Raw genomic sequence first — 27,496 nt, forward strand, 5'->3', positions numbered from 1 at the left:
AGCCTAATTGAAAACGGTGCAGAAGTGCAAAAAAAGTTGACCTTGAATGTGAGGTTGGCCAAATTTACATCAAGATTTTTTGCTTTTATACACGTATTCTTACAACTTGTTGATCGGGCTGAGGTGTACAATATTTAGGAAAACCCGTCCTCCTAAATGACAATATATTATATATTCATTGAAAAGCTTAGCTTTAGTGTGTTCTGTTATTTTGAAGTGTTTGCAATGTTTCATTTGGCATTGCAGTTATTATCCCAGCGCTCGGGTAAGTTACTTGGAAAACAAAAGGAAGTAACTTTGCAGTGTGTCTTTAATCTAAAAAAGACAAATAACAGGAATCTGTGCTTGAAGAAGCCTTTCACAGAATTATAAATGCTTAATAGGTCATTACATTCACCCCGTGGCTGAAACTGAGAGATCATCTCGGCGCACATTTAGACGTCGTCTCTGCGCCTGTATGCGATTGACAGTTACCATCCACTTCAATTGCCACTAAGCTGATTTCCCTTTACGTGCGTCCAGGGTGCGGTTTGTCCACTGCGAGTCAAAATAACTGAGAGAACAAGTCCTTCATTATTGGCACTTTCAGATAAACACATCAGGAGCGTTACGACACCGTGTGACCACGCTGCTTTGAGAAATAGTCGACACACGTCTGAGGTGAGCGGATAAACAAACACAGAAACGGGAGCAATCAAAGCATTCGTGACCAAAAACAAAACTGTAAGAGCTATATTTAAATGTACATGAAACTTTGGCGTTTTTTGTTTTGTTCTGTGCTGCTTCATTGTGTATATTCTAATATTTTCTCATGACACGCTTGACACGTTTTCATTCACATCAAAATGCTGCAACAGGAAATATGAGATGAAAACGACGCTTTCTCCTACGTCTGCCATAAATCGTCATCCTTCACGGTGTGCGAGACAGTTATTGTACGACTTTTTGATATTTTTAAACATACACAACAACGACAAAACACTGAACCTAAACCACTCACAGTTGTTACATTTACTAAGTGCATGGTCCTGAATGTACCTATAAATATTTGCAATATGAAAATAATTTCATTTCCAAATAGCTGATTATAGTTTTCTATGTTCAAATCTAAATGTGCAATTCTTACACAAAGTGACTGCAGATAATTCTTGAAACGTGAAACCTCTTAATTCTTTCTTGTCATTTCACTTCTCTTCAAGGACGCCTCCATGTAGGAGCGGTTGGTGTAGCTTTGAGATCCAGTGACTGCTTGGCATGTCCTGTAGATGTCAGTGCACCATCCTGCTCTTTATTGCACAGGACTTTGGGAGTGATGGGATGCTGGAGCACAAAACTACAGCAGCCTTGAGGGCATTGTTCGGTCTGTGCTTGAGAAACTCGAGACACTGTGTACCCTCTGTGATGTGAAAGGCAAGGCATCCCACGCTCCACAGCAGCATCTGAACAGGAGAGGAGGTTTAAATGGGAAGGAAGTACCGATGTGGGGAAAATATGGCTGTACTGTCCAAAGTACCAGGCTGTAGGGTGTGAGGGTCAGTGATAGCTCTTCTAGCTGCCCGGCAGGACAGGATCAGACACATGCCTCTGGATCTCCTGCATTTCTGTGGAGATCTCCAGGTGCTCCGGGAGAGAGGGGAAGCGCTGGATGCCGCACAGAAGTCCCGAAGGCTCTTGGTCTCCAGAGCAGAAGATCTGAGGAGGAGTGAGGTCGACAGAGGGTAGATGTGGTCGGTCTGCCTCTGGTGACATGGACATGGTGTCATCTGATGCCACAGTTAGATGGATCCCGCTGGACAGGGAATCCTTGGATTTGTGCTTGCAGTCAGAGTCTGGACTCTGGAAAGACAGAGAAGTATTAGTTCATACAAGATTAGATGTATGTAGTGTATAATTTAATTATATTAAATAAACGGCCTGACTGATGTTCTGCGGGACACAAAGGTCAGAATCTTTTTTAGAGTCTAATTTTAAAAAATAGTTTAATATTATGGATGTTTTGGGCTCAAAAAAAGTGCTCTGAATCCAAAAGCAAGGAAGAAAGATCCTGCATTAACTGATCTCTTGCTACAGATAATGCAAGACATAAATGATGATTGGGGCGAAAAGGCAGTCTGTTATCTTGAAACCTGGAGATAACAATCATCGTTCGACTTGTAGATTTATCAGATATCTCTGTTATTCTTTTTCCTTTCAGGATTATGGATGTCTTAAGTTCTTGTTTTCTTTTTCAACTCTGATGAACTGAATTGAATTGCTTAAATAGTTTTTCTGGCAAAAGTGTCAAAAAAAGTAATGACTATAGAGGAGCAATCTTATTGCACATAGCATATGATAAGTAAAGCACCTGGAGTAATGAGGCAGTGCTGTTGATCTGTGGTGGCTGCTTTGGAGGGACGGTGTGGATTGTGGGTGTGCCCGTGCTGTACAGTGTGGTGGGATGAGGTGGGTGAGGGCTGGGGGACACAGCGCTGTAGGCCGGAGGCACCAGAGCCATCTGTCTCTGAAGGAGCTGCAGGATCACATTAATGTCTGCAGTCATACGGGTCTCCAGTCTGGACAAGACAAGAAGATAAAGATATATGGCTTCAAGACTCTTTCACACATTTTTTCTTTGATTTCTATGATTTGATCCTGGTCAGAACACTTCTATAAAGCATTATGAGTGTTAACACACTTTTCTCTATCTGTCGCTATAGAATCATCACGATCATTCACGTGGAAGCAGGCAGGCAGTTAAAAGAAAACATACATGATGGACATTTTCAGTCTCACCCCTGACCCTTTCTTATCTCTGTTTATTTTGTTCTTACTCCTCCTTTTCTCTCACACACATGCAAAATAGCCCCATGTAGTAAGCACTCAGCTGGAAACTGATATGCAAACACAGAAAGGGTGGAGCTGAAATGCAAACACTGCCTTGGGACAACAGTGACAAATGCATCCACCTCCCAGGAGCCTCTGCACCGGGGGTATAGCTCAGTGGTAGAGCATTTGACTGCAGATCAAGAGGTCCCCGGTTCAAATCCGGGTGCCCCCTTTTTGTTTATTTCTTTAATTCTAAAACAACATAAGTCTAGCTTACCGGTTTAATTGTGACTGAAGCAGCTCCAATCGAGACTCTAGCTCACTGGGCCGATCTTCAGCACAGGGTGAAGGGTGAAAACTCGCCCTTACTGAGGATGGCCGCCTCTGGCTGTCTGAAAACTGACTTGCTCTGCGGTCTGGCCAGTAGCTGTACAGGCCTGGCATGTTGATAGGGGTTGCTGCTGTGCAAAAGTAAAAGAACAATCATTTCTTGAAAAAATGTTTGTTAAAATATGCGAATGTATTACTCCACAGTTATTTTTTATTTATCTATCAGTGCTGCATTCAAACCAAAAAAAGCAAATTAAAATGGAATAAAAAATTTACATTTGTGGAGTTTTTGTGTTCTCTGTGCCTCCAAAAGTGTTTTAAGTGGATTTTACCTGAGTATGGAGGTCCTCCAAGGTCTACAGGCGGGCCGAGTCCAGCTGAAGGTCCACTGTGAGGCAGAAGGTTGACTACTGCGGATGGATAGTCTCTGGTATCACCCGCATGGGGGTACAACTCCCCTTTGCTGTGTCCTATGGGCTTCATTTCCTCATCACTAGACTGTGAACATATACTAGCACTGCTGCAGAGGTCTTCCCAATGAGATCCTGCCATTGTTCCCCGGTGGTGGTTTGACATCGAACGTGACTGATCTGGGTAAGAGTCTTCACGATCCATCCCGTCTGTCCACACAGAGTCACAGCTCAGATAGGAATAAGACAATAAGTTGATACAGGAGCATTTGGCGTTAGACCGCGTCCCTTACTCACCTGGCCTGTTTCTCCGACGCAGTGAGCTTCTCCGATGCCTCGTCAGACGATAGGCACATTCAGAGTCCCTGCCTGGGGTTGTCTGGTTTATTCTATCTACCTGATACAGATCAGCTTCAGTAATTCAAAATTACAAACCACATCTCCTGCTTAAAAGAAACATACAGCACCTTTTCCATCAGTATATTTAGAAATCTAGGTGAGATCTTTATGATTTTACCACTTAAGATTACCTCTGATACTGGTAACCACTTGTAGCGCTGTGGCACAATGCTTACTGAGTGTGTTGTTCAAATGCCCCAGTTTCAATACTGCCTCTAAACCCTCCTGCACACTTTGCCTATATTTACATGTTTGTCTGGAGGGCCCTCACATTAAGTGCTTTTCCAAACCGTTTAGTTTTAAGTTGAAACGGCACCACACTCAGAAACCAGGAAGGCTCCAGTTAGCCACTGTGATTATTTCAGGACTGACAGAGTAATATATGAAAAGAAATGTCTTTAATGGACATTTTATACATGTTTGATCACAATTTCATTGTACACATGCAATGACAATAAAGGGCAATTCTATTCTATTTATTGTACTGTTATAAATATTAGTTATAAATAACAAGAAATAACAACGTCATGAAGTCATATGGGAGCATTTTGGAAAATGTAATAGATTCATTTACTTTGAAATGATAGACATGGTTCTAGTTTATCTTCTTGACAGCACTAGAGATCAGCAAACTGGAAGTTCCTGTTTCCAAAAGAGAAAGGCAGGTATTTCTGCCCTAACCCTTAAAAGAAATTAAAAGAAAAGCGTGACCCCACACAAAGTTACACTCATCACAGAGAGGAAAGGCATAGGGGACCGATTAAAACCGGGGCAGAAAATTCAGTTTTAGCATGTTTATGATGTCATGATGACAACATCTCAGTTGATTTGCTACGTTTTTACTAACAGAATAGATCTTGAGACATAAATCTATGACTCTAAACTCTAATCACAAGCAGGATGCTGTGTAACAACGCCCCCTGGTGGCACTCACGTCTCTCAAGTTGAAGGTGATCTCCAAATTGTTCCAGAACATGTTGGAAAAATCAGGATACATGTCTAGCACTTCCAGAAGGTCGTCCCTCAGGATCTTGTGAAGATCACAGTATGTCAAAGCCCTGACATCAGCGCTGGATTTCCCTGACCTCTCGTACAGATTGATGGGTTCACCAAAGATGTCATTCTTTCCTACATACATCACAGCAAAAGTAGTGGAAAATTCAATTAGGCAAGCCCATCCTTGTATAAGCAATAACAGGGTAATGTCAGTTCTTTTATTTATTTATTTTCTTGTTTAATGTTTAATGCATTATTAAAAAAGAATGCACCACAGTGACCTGATCCACAGCAGTACAGCCACAAAGATGTGACCCGTGCAGCCTGGATAAGCCAGTGCTGGCTCTATTGATGATCAATCACTGTGGAATGAAAGTGGAGCTGTGCCCAAACACCTCTGGCCACACAACACACACACACACACACACACACACACACACACACACACACACACACACACACACACAAGTGTGTGCTGATGTGAACTAAGGGCCAATGTCAGTTCTGGCTGTGACTTTGCAGGAAGAGAAAGAACAAGTGAGTGGAAAACAAACAGGACTGCAAAATAAAACAGCTAAAAAACATTTCATAATCAGATAAATATAAACAAATTAAACTGGTTTTGCCCAAAAATAGGTGAATTTTTTTGTTTAACCTTGAAAATTGTATTCTGGTCATAATTATTTTAACTAAATGGAAAATGAAATGATTTTTCTTAAAGTGTTAACAAGTAATAATAAAAAGCTCTTTATTAGCAACTTGCAGCTCACCCAGTATGGCCACCACCACATCGTCCCTGAGGATCTCTATAGAACCCCTGGAAATGAAGTATAGGGCAGTGAGAATATCCCCACTGTGGACTAGGGTGTCACCCGGCGGAGCGTGGGTGGTCTTAAATCGCATGGCCAGAGCCCGCAGGCAGCCTTTGTTAGCACCTCGAAAAGCTTTGCAGTTCTGCAACAAGCTGCGGTTCAAATGAAGGCAGATATCAGCTTGCAGACACTCAGGGAAACCCTTTAAAACCTGCAGGAAGAAACAAATGGGACACAGGAAATCTAACTTTGTCTTCATATTATGTTTCTTTTTTAAGCTTCTGTAACATAAAAAAAGAAGTAACGTGAAAGCACATGAAAAAGGTCTGGAGGGGAGCAGAGTATCAGATTGATGCATGCAGGATGAGAGCTACAATTGATAAGCTATTCCCTCATTGAATTGGCAGGCACTGATTCTGCTCTTGCGCTCTGGTTAGCAGGGATGTCCCAACCAGCAACATGACGCACATCACATCTGAAAAGTGGGTCTCTCTATGAGACACCGGAAACAATGAATGTCTGTAAATGAAGAGGGGGCATCCAGAGTTGAACTGGGGACCTCTTGATCTGCAGTCAAATGCTCTACCACTGAGCTATACCCCCATGAACACAAAGATGCCCCTAAAAGTCTCTGAAAACGTTTGAAATAAAATGTGTTATAAAGGTTTTATTTTAATATTACGAAAACTTTTTTTTCTGGGAGCAAGTGCATCAAACAAAGCCTGGATTTGTACTTATTACTACTTTTAAGAACTACATGACATTAAAAGATCACCACACAAAAACTGGGCCATTGCAGCAGCATAGAATACGGCAAGCAGCCAGTGTAGGTCAAACACTGGACATGCAGAAAAACTGGTTTGAGAACTTGAGGACAGCAAGTGTTTCTATAAATTGTAACACATTATTTGTACTTCAGTTAGGTGCTCTGAATGTGCACATTGACGTTTGCACTTTGAAAGCATGCTCATAAGGGGAAGGCAGCAGTCAAAGTTTTTTCATTTCCTTACAGCATTCATGTCGATGCCGTTTGTGTAGGACCAGGCATGTTGGAAGTACTCCTCCAGCCTTTGTCTCAGACCTCCTGGGATCTGATGGAAACGTATGAACTCCTTGACCCGCAGCATCTGGGTGTGGTAGCGGGCCGTGCCTGAGTAAAGTCTCTGAATGATGGCTGATACGTTTCCGAATATACTGGCATACATCAAAGCTGCATGGAACAGAAGGCAGAAACAATTTACTCCTGGGGTTGTGATAAATTTGATTATATTTCTCCTGTCTATCTCTGTACCATCAAAAAATAGGTTAGCAAAGGCTGTATGTATGCTCAGGATGTACTGGATTTATGTAAACAGTACAAGTTGTTCTCATAAAAACAGGTAAGATCTTGGAGGACTTATTTTACCAGCTAACAAACAGTGACTGACCTAATATTTTGACATGATTCTCCTTGAACTTGCTGATTTGTTTGATATTATCTTTGTAATTTTCCTCATATTAAAATGAGGAAATATCACCTAAGTGACTGAATATATGCAAGAAGAATTGAATTACTCCAGAGTTTCTAAGATGAGCTTCAGAGTTAGAGCAAAATATTCTGGATTCTACTTCAATGATTCGAAGTCTGAAGTGTTGCATGTTTCTGATCCTTTTCCTTTCTACTCACAGCCGATTAGCATGACACAGATGGAGAAGATCTTCTCTGGGTTGGTGTTGGGTGAGACGTTGCCAAAGCCCACACTAGTCAGGCTGCTGAAGGTGAAGTACAAGGCTGTAACATACTTGTCTTTGATTGAAGGGCCAGAGGCTGGGTCACTGTCATTATAGTATTTCCCAATCTGGTCGGCCAAATTGTCCAGCCAACCAATCTTCATGCCACCGATGCGGGCAGAGCCATGACGCTCCACATTACCGATGGCGTACCAGATACAGGCCAGCCAGTGAGCAATGAGGGCAAAGGTGCACATAAGGAGGAAAAGAACAGCAGCTCCATATTCTGAGTAACGATCCAACTTCCTGGCCACTCGCACCAGCCTCAGAAGTCTGGCCGTCTTCAGTAGTCCAATAAGAGTGGTTGTTTGAGGCTGTTGAAGACAGAGAAGATTTAATGTTAGTGCTATTAGCAGACTGGACATTTACCATGTGTAACTCAGCGGGTTTTCCATCTTCTTAAAACGCATATAAACACTTCTAATTTGTCCATAATGCTTCCAGCTATCCTGCAATAATTACTCCATCATAGTATTATAAAAATATCAATTTTACATAAACTGGTAAAAGGAAAAGGACATCACAGATAAAAGTTTCTCCAAACCAAATATAGCTACATTTGTAGCACAAAAAGCACAGGCGCGTTAGTTGGTTCACTTAGTAAGAGTTAAAAGGCCAAGAGCTGCCACTCATAACAGCAGTGCCATGGCGCTGGGGGGGTTGTTCATGCATTTTGAGTTTAGTATACTTGTTTATTTAGTTGAGTTTTGATTGGTATTTGTTTTTTGATAATGCCAGGGTTTGGAGGCTACTTCTGATGGCAGTTTCTGTTAAGGCTGAGAGTTTGCTATTTAAACATAAGTCTTGTATTTTGGTTTATTTTCCTAGCTTTCCTTCATATTTCTCTGTGCCAGGCTGCTGTGTGTGTCAGTGTTGTGCCTCTTATTTTTTACATGCTTTGTTTTGCTTCTTGTATATCATTATCTTGGATATGCCTCACTTTCCTGCTGTTTCCATTTCCCCTGATTGCCCTCTGTGATTGCTGCTCCCTTACAGCGTTTGTCAGCGTGTCTACTTATCCACCCTAGTCTGTTCCCGAGTTACCTGTTTTATGTCCTAGTTGGTTGTATTTTGGGACTTTCTGTATTTGACTTTAATAAAAAAGTTGTGTTTTGAGTAATTTTCCAGTTTTACTGCAAAACTGTAAAAATCTGTTACACATAAAGGCTATAAAAGGAGACTTTTCATTTAATCTTTTGTCTGAAACACAAAGTGATATTCCGATAGCTTTCTCACCTCCTCAGACCCAGAGCGAAATATGAGCAGGTCAAAGGGGATGGCAGCAACTATATCGATCAGGAACCAGCCCTTGAAGTAGTGCTGCGCGATGCGTCCCGGGTGGCTGACCACCTCGTCGTTATGGTTCACATAGGTGGTTCTGAAGTTGATGAGGATGTCCACGATGAACATGACGTCCACCACAAGGTCCACCACATTGAGTGGGTTGCAGGTGTAGCCGCAGATTCTTCTCTGTGTTTCTTCTTCCGCTTCATTGAGAAGGAAGGCAGCAGAATATGGCGTGAAGATGGCCGTGTAGATGACCAGCAGCAGGATGACCCAGTCCCATACTGCTTTGAAGGGGCTGTAGTGAAGGATGGTCCATTTGTGGATGCGCGGGGCCTGGAGCTTGTACTCTGGCAGCACGTCAGCTCCGAGGGATAACACCTGATAAGAGGCCAATGGGATACAGAGGAGGTTATTAATAATGGAGGAAAGATCAAGGCCCATAGCCAGAAAGTATAATATAAATACTATATAGAGTACTTTATGAAGCATACAATTAAAACAGGAAAAAGGGGGAGGCGTGTACATTAGCTAATGTCTGAGACGAGAGTAAAGGAAGTAAGTGCACAGTTCTCACAAAGCAAACAACTATCCTTATTCAAAAACAATAACTTAATTCTGACATAAAAATGTGAAATGTTTTTGGTCTGTAAGTCAGCATCTTAAGTTATCATTTAAACAGCTTTCACTGCGGTTTAATTATTAGAATTTAACAATTTTCAGGTTTTATCCATAAAGCAATATTTAATAAGAAATTTCAATTTTCTTAGTTAAAATGAAAATGATGTTCTTTACAAAACAGCCAAAACTAATTTCAGTCATTTTTTAAAAATTCCAACATACTGATAGTGCCTTAAAAGAATTAAAGAGAGAGTTAAAAGAGTGTATGTTAAAACAGTCTGGTAGCTGTTGCTGACCAAGTAAGACGAAGGTTGGGGAAACTGAAAAACAAGCAGAATTTATTGCAGGAAACATGGTGCACGAGAGCCCAAGAGCCCAAGAATAACTGTAGTTTTCATAATTACTGTTAGTGCCATCTCAAGTATTTACAATACAAGCTGCAAAAATCCATAAGGTGTAGCAGTACTGTGATAAATAGATAGACACTGGGATACTTTTACATTAACCACACCCCACTGCACCCTTAAAGTAAAGCCCAGCATGTCCTTTGATAGTGCCATGCCACCTCAGATGATGAACTTCATCATGAACACGGCTTTAATTTATAATAAATGGTGCATTGCTCAAAATATTCTAAACCTAATATTCTAAAACAGCAAGAGGTTAAAAAACAACTCTGGACTCTTCTTTCAGGGTGGCAGAAAAGAGCAAAACACAAATCCACTCATATGTCGAGTACCATTTACATGCAGACCAACACAAATCAGAAAATTACCAGTGACTGAATCAGTGATGAGTAAGATCCACTGACCGGTACAACAATAAGAGCTTCCATGTCCAGGTTCTCATCCTGGCGTCCACAGCAGCAGAGGAGGCTTCTCCAAACTCTCTGCAGCCCCACCTGCCTTCTTCCCCATCTCCCTTCCTTCATCACTTTCTTCCAGATAAATATGTTTGCTGATGACTGCCATGAACACACATCCCAGCTCCTGCCTTCTTCTATCCTCTCTTCAAATGCACTTAACCGAGCCAAATCCCTGTCCTTTTTAGAGAGTCCACTGCAGCCTCACCTGCCTCCGCTGCACCACGTGATTGCCACGTGACCCTTTCTGCCAGCGATCTGATCAATTTCAGACTGGAATAAGTGCTGGCATCGACTGGGCTTCATGCAGAGGAGTGATTTTAGGTAATTTCTGTTAATGGAAAGGTCAGCTCTATTTGGCCAAACTGGCTTTGCAGAAATCAAAGTGCTTTATTCTTTTAATGCACTATAACTGACATTCACATCTACATGAACCACAGAGCGCTAAACTGCTGTACATGCTGTTGGGTTTCCATGTCCTTCTTGTCCTTACAAACCCTTTGGCGGTTAGACCGTCATTTACATTTCAGTTTGCATAATTATGTTGATAGTCATCATGACAAAAGAAGCTGAACTTGTATGGCAAGCACACAGATCAGTGAGAAATTAAAAGGGAAAAGCTTTTGGTGTGCTATAGCTCAAGTCCTGAAGCCCACTGCAGGGAATGAACCATATTCACCAAAACAGCTTCTTATCTGGTGTTTTGATGAAGAGAATGTGGTGTAACCCTGTGGCCAAAGATCTCCCATATGTATCCAGCTGATAGATGGATACATATGGGACTGTGAAGGCCATGACATATGATGTGCATCTTATTTATATTTAACTATTAAGTGATCCCTCCCCTCCTACTGATGGAGATGACACTGTAAAGCTTGAAAAGATCTCTCTCTTTTCTCTTAATTCGAGCTAGAAATGTTTCACCACAGGATAAATCTGATGACTCAGAAGAACATTGCATTGATTGATACATGAGCTATCCATCCAAGGGGAGAAGTGCACCCAGAAAAATGTCCCAACAACAAAACAGGGCCCTTGGATCTCCACAAGTCGAGAGTTTTTCCTTTAATTTGTCACATATTGGTACAAGAAACCAGTAAACCCATCTTCCCTTGCAAAATGTAATATATATTTAGATTTTTTTGTTCGTTGAGGGAAAAAAAGTCTCCTCAAAAATGCATTTCCCTTCCACTTTCCCAGCTTGAATGAAAGCAGTGTCCATAAATAGTCAAAGTAAACTTTTTCTCAAGACAGAGTACTATATATAAAAAAAGATGGTCATTGGGAATAACCAAGGTTTCGATAATATTTCCAGTAAAGGGATGTTGGCTGCTTCACTTGCTTCATAATTTGGGTTTACGACCAACAAGACAGCGTTCAGTTTGGAAAACAGACGTAAATGGAAGAAAGTGCACAGAATTTATTGAATTCTCCATCTAGGACAACAAACTGTGACAACCTTTTGTGTGTAAGCAACTAACCACAGGAGCTGAACAGATGTGAAGAGACAACACAGTAATGAGAATGTAAACACATGAGCAAAGGTTCACTCATCCAAGAAATGTTACGTTATTGATGTCCACCACAGCTCTGTTTAATGATAATGATGACCAGACAACGACAGGCACCTCTAATTTGCACGCTACAACTCTCTGTTGCTACTCCGACTTTAAAGTCATCATGGGAAGAGATCAAGCTGATACATTTCAAGCTGTACTAGATTTAAAAGTCAGCAGAGCTGTAATCAGAGAACACGATTTAAAAAATATATATCATATAATAGTAATAATCCAGCATATATATATATATATATATAAATATATGAAGAGAGAGAAAAAGTGAGAGACATGCATATAGATATAAATATATATATGAAAGTGCTTCTTCTAAGGTATTCAGAGCAGAAATATAAAATATTCATAATAATATGACAACTGTGGATAAAGCAACAATGCAAAGCACAAAACATTTTAAATATTTTAGTTCAAAGTTTAAATAGTATCTATAAAAAATAAGTAAAGATAAAATTAAGCCTTTAGGATGTGAATATCACATTAATAGAATGCAGACATGAAAGTAGCATTTATTTTCAGCTTAAAAACCCCTCAGTAAATTTGAAAGTGCTCTAACTCTGCACAGTTCTCGTGTAATCTCTGTGAAGTTACGTCACTTTGACATGTCATCAGCTTAACTTGAGTCAAGTGATCATTTCTAACTCGTGGAGACATATTCAGTGAGCTGGAAGTTTGAGGTGGAAGACGACTAAAGATGGGGTGAGGAAGAACAGGGAAAGGAACACTGGCAGCTAACAAACAGGAATGTGGAGCTGAAAAAGAAATGGAGTTTTGAGGGTAACTGCAGAGAGCATGAAAGACCCAGTAAGGCTGTACTCACAGGCTGAAGTTTCTGCTTGACGCTCATGCTGAAACACACACCACAGGGTAAAAAGCAGGACAAGACTACGACTAAGAGAAAGAGAGAGGGAGACGGGAACTCTGTCCGTCAGTCTGTGTCTCCCTCCCTTCTGCTCCTCTCGCTCTTCCTCCCTGATTGTAGCCCTGCCCTCATCATGGGATCCTCTTTCAAGCACATAAAAAGTGATGGATGATGGTACCTGCCTCCTGTGTGATGCTCAACAAGTAGTAATTATTGGAGAAAAAAATCAAAGGTGGTTGTGTTTGGCCTGACAATAAAAAGCTAAACAGCTAAATAAATTTTAAGCTCTTGACTGAAGTAAAATTTCCCTTTAGCTCTATACACTCTTTATAGGAGGTGAGATTTATTGTCAGTTGCTGGGGAAATAATTATAAAAGCATTTGCGTGAATTGTTTGTGAATGCAAATACATTGTGCGTGTTTGCTGTTTTGGTTTTGTTTAGTATTTTTGCATATGCAAATTATTATCTGAATTAATGTAGTGTATGTGAGGTCTTGTCATTTTGTGAATAACCTTCCAATCACTTTTATTATATTTTCAAAAAATAAAGGTTTACGGTAACATTGCCCTGTCTTTTCTCCCCTCTGAATTAATGTAATTCTTTTTAAAAAATATTTTTTGCAAAGTCTTGTAAATGAACTAATAAATTCCATTAAAAAACTCAAATAACCTCATATTCAACCCTGATATTTGGAAAATATATTTACACATTTTTAACTGCCTAGTCTCTAAGACGCCTTGTGAGGATGTTGTTTTTTAGAAGCACGCGTTATTTGGGTGTGACTGCTTCAGAGTTCAATCAGATCTCAAACGAGCATGTTATCAACCTGTACACACACATTCATGGAGACAAATACTAAAAAAAATAGCTGTGCAAACCTGCAAAAAACAGAGCCACACTCAGTTAAAGCTGCAACTATCTCCAAGTTGCCCTGTTGCAAGATCAGTCAACGCCAGGGGGCGCCACATACACACCGACACACAGTACTAGTTACAGTGTGCTGAGGCTCTTGTACAGTTATCTGTCTTTAACAAGCCACAGTCTATAATCAATCGCAGTGTGCTTTGTGTTATGCAGACAAATCAATATGAACAAAGATCAATGACAACCATCATGCCTCTTTTTTTAACTTGCCAATCGAAATTCAATTATAAGGGCAGCATAAAGAAAACATTCTATGCATAATGAAACTGGGGCCACAGAGAAAGGCAACATGTGCTTTACTATTTATTACAGTACCTGTAGAAAACTCACAGTCAGTAAAAGACCACTGCTACAGTTCACATGGCAGCAGCCGTGATTACTGTGACGTTAGCCTGACCTTCTTGTCTCTGAACTCAACATTATGATACTCAAGCAAGTTGGTTTAACCGGACAAAAACTCACAGCGGTAACAACACGCAGTTGTGATTTAGTGTCTGACAGAGGCACAGAGACCAAGCCCACTGCCCTCCACTTCCATTAGTTCCAGGGGCCAAGGTCACTGGCAACGTCAAGCCACGAGTGCCGCTCAATAGTCTCGCTCCCTTTCATAAATCCAGCTAACCAGCAGGACTCCTCTCCACACTCACAGGCAGCTGTGAGCCCTACATACATCCAGGCATTCTTCATGTACTGACATTACATAAAGAAAACACAGCAATATGACTACACAGAAATTTGGAAATAACTTCCATTTGCATGTGCAATTAATGAAACCTTTTTTTTTTTCATTTTTGAATGTTGAAGAAAAAGTTTATATTTCTATAAGACACAGACATATTTTCTTTATTTGGATGCTTGACCTTTGTGTTTATAGAATTTAACCCTAAAAGGATTGAACAGTCATGTAGTTAGGAGAGATTTTACTGTTATGGTTCATATGTATTTAAGTTGTGTACATGAGTGGTGACCAGGAAGGGAAACACCTGAAACCTCAGGTGCACAAACTCTGACAATTTTCAACAAAGTAGGTTAAAATGTTTTGTGCATTGTTATATATTTGAAAAAGAAATATGTTTTCACATTCATAGAATATCAAAAAACAAAACAGGAATAGATTTAATTAATTGTAAATAAAGCAGCAGCAATGGATGGATGGATGGAAATGCTTTGAGTTTATTTAATGTTGTATAATCTTCATCAAAGCACTTTATCAATCTAAAAACAACTAAACATCTAAGACGGTGTGTGGTCTGCCAGCAAGTGGCATACCAAAGAGATTTATTAATCTTTATTTTTATTTTTACCTTCTACCTTCCAACAAAAACAAAACAAGACTAAAACAAACCTCCCTGACAAGCAGACAAACTCTGTCTGTGTGGTTAAACAGAGGAACGCTTACTTTCTAACCAATCTTGTTCATGACGTCAGCTAAGCCAAGATAACAGATGAAGTGTTCAGCCAGGCTTTTCGAGAGGTCTTCTGTTTGTGCAGTCACTTTTTCCAGGACCACAGAAGCTACGTTGCTTGCATATAGAGTCAGAGCTGGCTGTCAATACCACAATCACTCCCAGTGCAAAGAAGCAATATCTCACCACCACCACAGCAGCAACATTCAGTCACAATGCAGTCACATGAGGTCACAGCACTGTGCAAATGCACAACTAACATCTCCTAAAAGGTGGTATCCGTACTGAAATGTTTATTAAACTTTCTAAGTAATTTAATAAACTTCACAAAGATTAACCGAGTCATGGTCGCTTAAATGCCCAGAGGCAGATTCAATTGGGGTGAACTGCAACCAAATGTAATCAAATCACTTACTGTGAGTTACTGTGTGTAGTTTTATAGCCTGGATTATATATATATTTGGGGAGGAACTAATAGATGAATCATTAACCCAGATTTTAAAAAAAAATCATACTGTATATTAAATCAGCTGACGCTCTAAATTTTAAAGACTTTAATGAATCAGATAATTAAAATCTTGTAAAATGTTACAAGTCATGAACCATGTAAATAGCTTACAAAACACCTCATAGTGAACCCATAGCTCCTATATCTGATATCCTGCTAAAATAACAAACCAGCCACTCCAAAAAAAAAAAAAAAGATAAATGGGACACAAACAAAAACCCTTCTTTGGTCAGTTTGGCTGAAAAGAGGCTCAACTGACCATCCTGAAAGCCTCTCAGATAAACCGGTTAATGTGATGCACTTAGGGAGCCCAGCATTGCCTTATTTTCTGCTTTATACCTGAGCAAACAGGCCTTTGCATTGTTACAGTCATAAAGAAAAGCTTTATCATTTTTTCTTATGTTCAATGTAACATTCGTAGATCCATTTATACTTACTAATGGCAGCAACCTGCTGTGCAGTGTGTCTAGTGCGGCATGAGACCTTCATCAAATCTATTAAAAATATTTAATAATTATAGTAATTTTAATAATTTAATTATTACTACTAGAAAACATGACATACTGCTGTACAAATAATAATGCATTTAAAAAATATTTTGGCATCTATAAACTGCTTTTCTTAATCATTGTTCATGTTACTTACTAACATATGACGTCACCACAGTGAATTTTAAAACTATCAAATGTAATTCAAGTGCAAAGCTATAAAGCATCAAGTGAGGTTTTTGAATCAGCTTCAAATATTATGTCTGCTGCATTTGTTTACATGGGCTCAGGCCTGACCTCACCATGAAACTGCCTGTGAGCCAGCAGTTCATTTAATTTTAAGCTTCTGAAATTGGGGGACTGTGTATAAAAATGACTGCTAATAATAAATAATTTATCCTGTACTTTTGTAAAAAAACCCTTGAATCAAAGCTGAAACTGTGCACTTCAATCACATGTACTCATCGTTTGATTTTAAATCACTTGTCGTGTATAGCGGCAAAACTGCAAAAAAAGAAATTATCGACCTAACTGTATTTTACTGGAAATAACGGTTTCCCTTCTTGGTTATTTTAAGGTATTTTCCATTGTGGTCCTTCTTTCACTCTTGTGAGGCAGTTTGCCAAAATATACACAGAGACACCGTGGTGTGATGACAGGTGGCTGATGAATGTGTTTTGCTGCCGGTGCCATAGATGCCACACCTCAGGTGAGATTATTCGTTCACGCTTTCACCCTGTGAGTTCGGATGTCTCGCGTCTTCAGTCACCCTGAAGCATGTACCATTTATAGACACCTTTGACTGAACTATCTGACAGAAATATGATGTTAATGATCATATTTCTTTTTTTCCAGTTAGAAACATTATAAATTTCTCTTTCAGGAAGAGCCAAAAACAGCTAAAAATACACCTGAAAATATTAATTACTCAGTTATTTATTGCTGTTCCTTGTATTAGCTTAAAACAATAAAAAATGCAGTAGTTTAACACAACATGTTCCAAGCAGAAGATGATACAAGAACCAATTCTACCAGCCGAAGTCTGTGTCACTGATTCCTTTTCTAGGACATAAGTATTGTAATTGTGAACATTTTCTTCCTTTTAGTGTTTCCTACCACTGATTGCTGTTCAGCAGCTGCAGACATATCTGCTGTTGTGTATTAACCAAACAAAGGGAAGAAAGGAACGCTGGTCCCTTGTTATTACAGTCATTTAACAATTTGGCCAATCTCACAGGTGAGAAGCAAGTAATTTCTGGCAATTTTGCCTCTTAAAGATCAGACAGCAATTTGGTTGATGTAGCCAATTACTGAATAAGAAAATATATATGCAGCCAGCAATGTGAAATGGAAAATTTAAGACCCTGGTGATGACATAAAATGAGTGAAGATGAGTAAAGTGCAAAGAAAACAGGCATTTATTCTCCCTTTTTTCTCTTGAGATGGTAAAGAGCAGCTTACCTGTGTGACCTGAGTGACCTTCTCTGTGACGTTCTGCGTTCGGTCTTTAATCTTGCTGGGTGCAATGATTTCAATCTCAGTTGGGGAAGGCGGTCTCATTCGGTCAGAGCTGAACGTGAGGGTAACCTGTGGGATGCGGCCTATGGTTCGATGTCTCATAAGGTCTGAGTCTGAAGTGGAGTTCAGAGTATTGGGCTTGAGATCTACAACACAAAACAACAGCATCAGCAGTCAAGTAAAAAAAAAAATCTGTGGAAGAGTAGATTGAATAGAAAACGGGAAGAGTATGATTGGAACCTGTACAAAAGAAAACGTTTCCTCATGAAGTATTTCCCCTGAGAGCGGAGGTTAATAGATGTGCAGTGATGAGCAATTTTAACACAAACCCAATCACTGACAGAAGAATTGATTATTGTGTCTCTACTGGAATTTTTATTAGGCAGCTGCACAGAGGGACGCTCTCTGTGTTATAAATATCAGAGCAACAATCTGACATCAACAACCTGACAAGTGCCGAACTGGTGAGAAATCTGTTGAAAGCTGTTACAGCTCAGCTGAAAAAAATCAGTTTTGATTCTGATTAGTTTGCATTTATGTGTTTTAGGATATGCCAAGGACATTTTAAGCTACTAAACATTTAATTCAACTGCATTTAACTTGATAATACTAATGATTTGATGTGTCACCTCACTTTCTAATCTGATATAAACTTCCTTTTCTTTTTTCAGCTACTCCCTTTAGGGGTTGCTACAGCTGATCATCTGCCTCCATGTCCTCTTTAATGTGTCCAATACACAGCCCTCCTCCTCCTCCTCCCCTAACCATTCTTTGCACATATTCAGATCATCTCAGTCTTGCCTCTTTAATTAGGTTTTCCAAAAACACTCACCCTGAGATGTTCTTCTGCTGTACCCATTTCTAATCCTGTCCTTTCTGCTCACTCCCAATGAAATTCTTAATATCTTCAGCTCTGCCACCTCCAGCTTCACCTTCTGTCTTTTGTTAGTGTCACCATCTTCAAACCACACATCACAGCATTTCTCACTACCATCTTGTGAACCTTGCTAGCATCCTCTGTCACAAATCACCTTTGACTTTTTTCTCCACCTGCTCCACCCTGCCTGCTCTCTCTTCTTCTACTCTCTTGTCCACTGTCTGCTGCTTTGGATTTTTGACCCCAGGTATTTAAACTCATTTGCTCCTTGCATCTTCACTGATACATCTGTCTTCCTCTTATTTACGCACATGTATTCTGTCTTGCTTCTCCCGCCATTAATTTTTCTACAGATCACAATGTCATCTGTGAACATCCTGCCTGACCTCATCTGTCAACATGTTTGCCACCACTGCAAGCTTGTTTCAAGTCTGAGATCCTACTGTATCCTAAAATAACAAATAATAGACACGACTTGTTAGAGATCCCTTTAATACCAGCAAACCTTCCAGCAGATCTCACAGTGAAAATGTTTGTTTGTATGCAAACCAAAGTGGCAATAATAACAAAGGCAAATTTATGTCTCAAAGCAGGTTTTTTTAAACAGAATAAAAGGCTAATGAAGAAAAAAATTTGAACTGCATTCTGTGTCATTTTCTGAGTTAGTCAGAGAAACCAGCTGTGAAAAGTGCTTTGTGTGATTTAATTTATTAGGATGCTGCTTTATATTCCTGTCAGAAGGTTAACCTGAAAAAAAGTTAAACACACATTAAATTCCCCTAACATCATAAAAAAATATGCATTGTAAAGACTTCATAGTTTCTTTGAGACACAAATACAGCAACGATAACCTGATGATACTCTTACTAATTCTATATTTTATTCACAGCTTTAGTTTCCCTCTGAGATGCCCCATCAGACACTCACTGCTGTTAGTCCGGGGGTCTCCAGGCCGACTGTTCCATTCTGCCCTCATGCCATCGATGTCATCCAGTGACGAGGCACGTCGGAGGCTCCGAACACTGTCCCTCGAGCAACTTCGAGGTAATGTCCCTCGGGGGAAGGCATGCATGGGGTCCAGTCGATCTGTCAGAAGGGAGCGTCGTTTGGTGGAGGGCTGAGCTGCCGGCGATGGGGGATCCATGTCCTGTTCTATCAGAGCCTCCGTCTCAGACTGCATACAGCTTTCCTTAGATGGGATCCGAAACTCTTTCAGAGGGACTTCCTCGCTGTTTGGCTGTCAAGGAAGGGCAATAAGGCACAAGCTACTTTGAATATTACGTAAATGAAGGCCATGCGTCTCTTTATAGTTCAAACAAATAATTACACACCATATCTGCTGGTTTTTGGCTTGAAATGCTTTTTTTCTCTTCTAAATGTTTTCTTAAAAACGTTGTAATATTTCACACTTCACAAATGCTGTTCTGAAACAGAGAGGAATGTCACCTCCCCGCCAGCACGTAAATGTAAAACAGTCCCAACATGTCAATTTATCTGATTCAGTACAGTTCCAGTGTCAGGTAAGGATACTGGCAGGAAATACTTTCATACAAGGTGCCATTCATCAAAAGAGAGAACTCTAAACACAAGTAAAGGAAAATTCTAAGAAGAGAAAGATAAACAGACCAGTTGCTTTTCCCCCTTATTCTTCCATTTGGTGTCTTTTTGGGCTGAGAAACAAGAACTTCTGCTTCAAAAACATCTCTCTGCTATTTAAGGTGGTTCGTATTTAACTATTTGAACTGCATATAAAACTAAAATTGTATATATAGCACTTGAAAGGCAAATCAAAGACTTTGTTGTTACTATAGTGTGTAGAACATTTTGATTAGTGCTCTTCATGCATGATTGAAGAACAGTAGAAGCATTGCAGGCATAATATGTCAGTAAGTTTTAAAATTGTATCATTGCAAATGTCATGCCTAGGAGTCACAGTATGACGTATTATCTTTGTACAGATTTTTTTCCACTGCCAGATGTGTTTATGTATTCCAGCAAAATGCAAAGCATGCATTCATGCAAATGGACTGCACTGCATGCATGTGTTATTCACCTGCAGGTAGTCTACTACCACTCCTTCAAACTGATCTTTTGAGAGTGAAGGTCGTCGCATGGATCGCAGCACCGGCAGCCTCATCTTCAGCCTGCGATTCTGGCCTAAAGAGAAAACTTTATCTTCAGCTCACTTGTTATCGAAGTTCAAAATGTATTCAATTCAACTTTTCTGCTTTAAAATATCCAACTTTTCTGCTAAGGTAAGACAGTAGTACACATTCTGACCAATATGATGAGAAAATCAAGACTAATTACACACATTAATTTCTAATTTATATTTACAGTTGCAGAATTCACAGGAAAAGAGAAAGACAGAAAAATGTTTAGCTTCTATAAATTTGAAACACAAACAAAACATGCAGTATGCAGTGTGAAAGGCTTTACAATAGGCCCATCCTTGGGTGATTCTCTGTCTGAGAGCAGTCTTCTTGTGGGAGGGATCGATGAGCTCCTGGAAGTCAAGGATGAACATGATCACAAGGCCTTCTTCATTTTTTACTGGAACGATTCCCACAAGGCAGGGTCTGCAGGTCCCTATTGACACAAAAGATAAGAAACAGCAGCTATACAGGGGGCACCCGGACTTGAACCAGGGACCTCTTGATCTGCAGTCAAATGCTCTACCACTGAGCTACACCCCCTGTTGGTAACCTAGAAGTTACTTCTAAAATGTGATCAGCTGAAGGCTGGCCTAGTTTAACGAGGTTATGTTTCTAAGGGAGGTCACACAGGAGAAAGCAATATGAGCAAAGGAGAAAGAAAGAAAGTAATCGTTTCAAAAACTGTGGAAGCTAAAAAAAAAAGGCTAAATGAGCAATACTTCTGTCAGGTCTGACTTCACTTCACAATCAGTGAGCTCCAAAAATAGAAACAGGAGAGAGGGCAGAACGGACAAACACACACACACACACAGTGCATGCATTCACTTCCATTCATACATTCACCCTGAAAGACCTTGAACAGAGATTTTGTTTGGAGGTTAAGAAAAAAAATCGACCTGTGAGCGCTGTAGTCTTGTTCTGAATCACATTGCAATCACATGTTCAGATTTTTTTCCCCGGTCTGTTCAGCCTGGGAGCACAGTGGGAAGCAGGGGAACAAAACAAATGGATGCTTAGTGGATTTGATCTGGCACACAATCCCATTCCCATGACAACAGCACTCTAAACTCCGCTCCTCATGCCCAAATGGCAAAAGTTATAACAGACATGTACTATGAATGTCCTTGTATAAATGTAGACAGTAAATGTATGGTTTATAGTCGGTAACTGTCATTGTCTAACTCATGCTCACTCATGTGTGTCTACCTCAGTTCCTTTGTGCCAGAAAAAGATGATAAAGAAAAAGAGATGATGGAGGTTAAACACAGACCTCGGCAGAGGACAGTGTTTCACTGGCATCCCAAATAACTTGGAATAAACAGGAAATTAAACTTTAAAAATAAAAGTAAACGATGTGCAGAGAATCATGCATAGGACTGATGAGAATACAGGCAAGTATGAATTAAGGCTACACCAAAAGAAGCAGGTTTGAAGAAGTGATTAAGACGCTGAGTCTGCCTGCCTAAATATAAGCCTAAATATAAAAGCATAATCTGGCCATGGTGACGGATTCGCAAGATCAATGGGAGTCCAGCAAAAGATAGCAGCTAAACTCGGATACCTGCCAAACATAGTGGTCTGAGATGAATAAAGAATCTCCTGAACTACACAAACTTAAAGGGAGACGATCTTTTACTATCTACTTGTTTTGATTGCAAAAATTATTCACATGAAAATCATCTTTGTGCATCAGATCCAGACATTTATCATGATGAATTATCAAAATGAAAGGACTAGTCTTGGAAAGCAGGAAGGATGTTTTAAAACAGATCCAATCGAATGGCTGGTGGACTGAGGTAACATTCTGGATTAAGATCTCTGTAACAAGGTTTCTTGTCAGAAGATAAATGATAAACTAGTTGAACATATGGAGGATTATTTGGACTGTTCTGATAACAATCAAGCTGTCAGCAGGCCAAATCTTGTGACAGCCAGACGACTCTTTTCATGAGGTTTCGAGCTATAAATGGGCTTACTCCAGTCATTTTTCCTCCAGCTCCGTTGTCTTGTTTTTGTTTTTCGCGTGTCTTACCTTCCTTAGAGTAGTACAGGATCTCCACTTTGCGCTCCTCAGACCCAAGCAGGGCCTGTCCCAGCTGGGCCAGGGAACTCTTCATTGTGCCAGGACCCACCAAGAACTGGCAGGTACAGGGCTGCTGCATGATCTCTGCTCTGGTAAAACCAAACATCTGGCAGAAGCCTTCATTGCAGTAGATGATGCCACAGTTCTTCATCTGGGCATTGGCAATAATAAACTTGCGATCTGAAGGGAGGAACACAGTGTCAGTTGACAATTTATAAAGGCAAGATATCCATGTGGCAGTACAACGACCGCCCATTAAAGCTGGGTTAGAAGCAACACTGATAAAGCCAATTTCTTGCTTATAAATATTAATAAACTTTCTGCTCATTAAAGGAGAAATAATATACTGCATAGAGGTTCATAAATTAAGCTTAGCCATGACTATCTCACCAACTAAATTAGCCTTATACTTCGTAGAGGGTAATGACGCCTGATTCCAGTGATTGCACTTATGCCTGTCACTGAAAGATTGAAAGAGATAGTTTGTTAATGCTGACAATTAAACTGTTTACACTGTTTAAGATTTAATTTGATTTAAAGATGCTGAAGTACAGACTGTTGTGGATACGCATTGACTTCACGGCCCACAAAGTCTGTTCTTCCTCCTCTAGGCATGACAATCAGCTGAAGTGGAACTAATGAAGTCTACTTTTCCATGGTGCTAATGTTATTAGCGTCACAATTCCTCCCAAGGGATTGAAAAGGAGCAGGTGGGCACTTCAGCATAAGGGTATTTGGAGTATAGCACATGGCGCCAGGTAACTTATGGGAATCTACAGGTTTTGGAGCCTGTGTATCTGACATTTTTTAATTACATCATTACATTGGTATCAGCCACTTGCCTATGAATATATTTTATTTGTTTAGCAAGGCTACCTAAACAGTAAAAATATTACATTTCCAGATTTACATTGTTTATCAAAGAGTTTTCATATCTTAAAAGTACAATCACTGTACAGTTGATATTTTTGCCACCAGCTTTGATTTGTATTAAAAATGTTGCCAGTCTGTCTTTTAAGAAGGTCAGTACTTGTGAATGTAACACCTAGCCTACATTTGAAATAGTTTTGTTCATGAAAACACAATATTAAGATCATTTTACATTGAAATTTCATAATAAGATAAACATGTGACAGTGCGACAAAATAATAAAATAAAATAATGCCATTAAAGTTGAGATCAAATCTCTAACTGCATGGTAGCTGCTGGACTTCTCATCAGCTAATGACACTCACTGGGGCGTTGACCACCACCATCAGTGATCTTTCATCATGGGGGAAACACTGTGGCTGTACAGTGTCAGTTACAACAATAATGGTTCTTCCTGGTCAGTCAGAGCTTTGATTCTGAGTCTCTCAGAGTCACCCTGCTTTCAGAAACATCCCTAACAGTAACTCCAAGCTCATATGTCCTTCAGTGCCTAGTACCGATGAAATGAATGATACTGTTCGTGGCAACAGAAACACCCACTGTCCCAAAAATGCTGCATGACAGGGAATTGGGGCAGTTTTGTTCGAAGGCTGCTAATGGAGGAGTTGAACGATCTGAATGAAAAGTACATACATAACCTCTGTCGCCTCTCATTGGCCTTTTTATTACACGCTGGTGAAACTGGGTTAAACAGCTGTTTCCTGCCCACACAGATGAGAGCAGGGGACTCTTCTCTTGGCCCCTCTTTTTGATATAAACGGGTGAGCTCTTAGAGTGGAAAAGCACATTCTGTCCAAAGTCATTATCTGGGGCTCAAAGCAAAAACACTGATCGTCACACCGTTGCTAAGCAGCACCACTGTGGCACGTGCACTCACCTTATCGTGCACGTGTATGTAGACTGCGCGTGCACACACATACACCTTTTTGGGATACAGTAGAGGCATTACATAATACGGGTTTCTTAGGGGATATTGGGAGATTCAAGCATTACTGGTCCTAGAGCTGATCATACTAAAACAGACTGAGAGTTGTCAGCAATCAACTATTTCTCCATCTATGGTCAGTATCTAATCAGGATGGCAGGGTTATTTTCAGTCCTGTGTCAACACGCTGCTAGTGGTGAGGAAATGTACTGATTATGGCACATGAGATATAATGTGGCATGGTGTCTGTCAGTGTTTTTGTTTTTAAACTAAAGTAGCATTAACAAAGATTTACAGGCTCATGTAATAAGTGTTAAGTACAGAAAATGGATGAAGGTAAAACTGCATACAAATAATGGTCAGGTCAAAAGAAGACAGCAACATATGTGTTCTATCAGAGGCCTTTGTGGTTTCAGGGAAAGGGATTTTTTCCTCTCCAATAAGTGAGAGGTGGTCTCTTCTTCCAGCCATTGGAACATGTGAGCTAATGGAACACAATGTAAGTCATAAGGTGAGCTCTCACAAACAAACTCACATGCAGGTGCAACAACCCCGCAAACATAAAAGCAGCAGCTGGGTTCTGTCAGCATTACTGATACAGATAAGATAAGATGTGTTAATTTATTATAATATAAAAAGCCTGTCCTTCTACCATCTGTTCAATAGAATAGAATAGAATAGAATTCAACTTTATTGTCATTGCACATGCACAGGTACAGGGCAACAAAATGCAGTTTGCATCCATCCAGAAGTGCTTTAGTGATATAGATATATTACAATATATATTAGCAATGGTATAGATATGTAAGTATATTACAGAAATGGGTCTATTATGGTATGTTATAATGTACACGGTATGAAGTATGTTGTGAATATTCTATAACTATAAGTATGTACAGGCTGTAGTGAGTACAGGCTATGTACAGGCTATGAACAGGATATAAATATGAAAAACTATACAGAATATGAAATAAATAACTTTACAGAAATCTGAGATATACAGCTATACAGAAATGGGAACTATGCAAGTTGTAAACAGTTGTTCAAGCAATGAGACTGACCGACAAACAAACACAGACGTGTGAAAAATAAAGCAAACAAAACTATACCAACAAGATTTAACTGGATACACTAACAGCTCTGAAATAAATACAAGCTACCACTCCTACTGATGAACTAGCTGTCAGAAACACTTTTCCCATAGACAAAGAGCACACTTATCCCTTTTAAAATAGAGAATGTACGGTAATTAATTCAGCGTAAATTAGAGTTCGCCCGTCTCTGCCATCTCTTTCGGATTTATTTAAAGCATTTGCGAGCTAAACCATCGCAGCAAAAACCAGTCCAAATGTTTAAAATGGGAAAACTAAATATGTATTTTGTAAAACGTTTGGAATCTAAATATCACACCCTTTGTTCGGACCTCAACAGCAGCACAGACGCATAACTGAAACTAATTTCATGTGCACTTACTTTGCTCGTCGAATTTCCTGATGATAGTATCCAAGTAAGTGTTCTGGAGCGCAACATGACCGCGTCTCACGGGCATTTTGATGCTGAGAGAAAACACTTCCGACACATGAACCTGAGATAAGTAAAAAAGCAAAGAGATTTGAACTGACGCCAGTGAACAAAAGGGTCCACTTCCACTTGGAGGGCGAGCGTAAGCGGCAGATTTTGGCTTCCCTCGGAGCCTGCCTCTGATGGTGAGGGGTGAAGCGCCAGAGAATGATGGAGAGGAGGGCTGGTTGCCAGGGCAATAGCAGTTGCAGGATGTTGCACGCTGATAACGTGGGGGTAAAAAGTAGACTAGGATACAACAAAAGCTGTATGAAACCGATTCGAAAGTCTTTTCCTTAGTGAGGTTACCTGTTGTGGGACAAGTTGTGAACAAAAGCTGCAGAGCGCAGAATCCGTTCGTTGCTTTATAATCGCTGCATTCTCCCTCAAGTTTTGGACAATGCGCGATAAGGATGGCAGTGAAGAAGCTCCCATTAGCCCGATCCCAATCCACTCCCCTTGCACCACCCCCTGTCGCCCATCAGCAGCGTGAAGGCAGAAGACAGCGGACGCATCAGTTATGTATATATAAGTATTAAGTCTCTCTACATATATATTAGATATACCTTAGAAGACATACCGTATGGAATTTTAATTCAGGGAAGCGATCCCATAACATTACTCATTAGCATCACTGTCAGTCAGGTTAGAAGATATTTGTGATGAAAAACTATGAAGAATTTGGTTATTAGTAATCCTGGATATCCAAGGTTGGTTGGTTTTGTAATCATATTAATTATTTCTTCTACATTTCTGGCACCCTATTCCTTAGGCGCTACATATCTTTTATCTAATAGCTGTTTGTACTTTGTTTCTCATTGAAGTAATGTTTTATTTTGAAATGTATATACTGACATTATCTATTTATGGCATTGTGGATAGCTCGACAGTGATTTGACAATGATAGAGTGCAGACCCACAGCAGTCTATTCTGCTTCACCCTACATCTGAAGACTGTGCTGAAAATAGCAGCATCTTCTTACTCTGTGGCTGCCATTGCACCTCTGAAGTATTATATTAAACTAGTGATGGTAATCTTAAAAGTGCACTCATTTGTTTGTGTTTACATGTGCCTCTGTGAGAGGTTTTTTATCCCTTTTTAAATTGTTCAGAAAGCACATTTTAAGTTTGTAGGTGAAAGTAATCCAGGACTTCTGTGGGAGAAAGGAATTATACACTGCACCGGTTAGGCGCGCAAGTGCCACTGCAGAAACAATTGAACTGTCAAAACTAAAAAAAGAAAAAGGGATTCAAAACATGGTCGTAAACTGAGAAGATAGATTACTTTGTGTTTAACAAGCCTGAGACTGTGAGACTGGAAACTTTCAGTCTGGATTTTATTGTGCCACAGCCAGACGTGAGGATGCAGACTCAAACAGTGTGACTCGATCTGAG

At 40.0% G+C, this 27,496-nt stretch overlaps 1 protein-coding gene across 3 annotated transcripts; it reads right to left on the bottom strand.

Moving 5' to 3' along the window:
- Nucleotides 1-292: 292 nt before the first annotated feature.
- Nucleotides 293-26,581, bottom strand: kcnh6a (potassium voltage-gated channel, subfamily H (eag-related), member 6a). Of its 3 annotated transcripts, none has more exons than XM_082531164.1 (17): nt 26,411-26,581; nt 26,015-26,126; nt 22,636-22,866; nt 20,887-21,036; nt 20,501-20,604; nt 19,375-19,684; nt 17,514-17,716; nt 8,759-9,187; nt 7,419-7,836; nt 6,763-6,962; nt 5,711-5,963; nt 4,879-5,072; nt 3,843-3,942; nt 3,468-3,755; nt 3,083-3,263; nt 2,345-2,552; nt 293-1,836 (listed from the first exon to the last, which is right to left on the bottom strand). In XM_082531164.1, the coding sequence occupies exons 1-17, from the start codon at nt 26,534-26,536 to the stop codon at nt 1,549-1,551; spliced, it is 3,795 nt and encodes a 1,264-aa protein (XP_082387290.1). In that variant the 5' UTR covers nt 26,537-26,581; the 3' UTR covers nt 293-1,548. The 3 variants fall into 3 exon arrangements, with proteins under 3 accessions (XP_082387290.1, XP_082387289.1, XP_082387291.1); XM_082531163.1 differs by having other exon boundaries at nt 3,083-3,266; XM_082531165.1 differs by lacking the exons at nt 22,636-22,866; nt 26,015-26,126; nt 26,411-26,581 and adding an exon at nt 21,500-21,664 and having other exon boundaries at nt 3,083-3,266.
- Nucleotides 26,582-27,496: the final 915 nt, after the last annotated feature.

Source organism: Aulonocara stuartgranti, assembly GCF_965226115.1.
Source record: "Aulonocara stuartgranti genome assembly, chromosome: 4".
Classification (NCBI taxonomy): Eukaryota; Metazoa; Chordata; class Actinopteri; order Cichliformes; family Cichlidae; genus Aulonocara; species Aulonocara stuartgranti.

Coding starts and splice junctions, on each gene's coding strand:
- kcnh6a (XM_082531163.1), bottom strand. CDS start 26,536: ATGGGAGCTTCTTCACTGCCATCCTTATCGCGCATTGTCCAAAACTTG. Junction 3,943..4,878: donor TCACCTTCAACTTGAGAGAC/GTGAGTGCCACC, acceptor GATCTGTATCAG/GTAGATAGAATAAACCAGAC. Junction 1,837..2,344: donor GCACTGCCTCATTACTCCAG/GTGCTTTACTTA, acceptor CTGTCTTTCCAG/AGTCCAGACTCTGACTGCAA.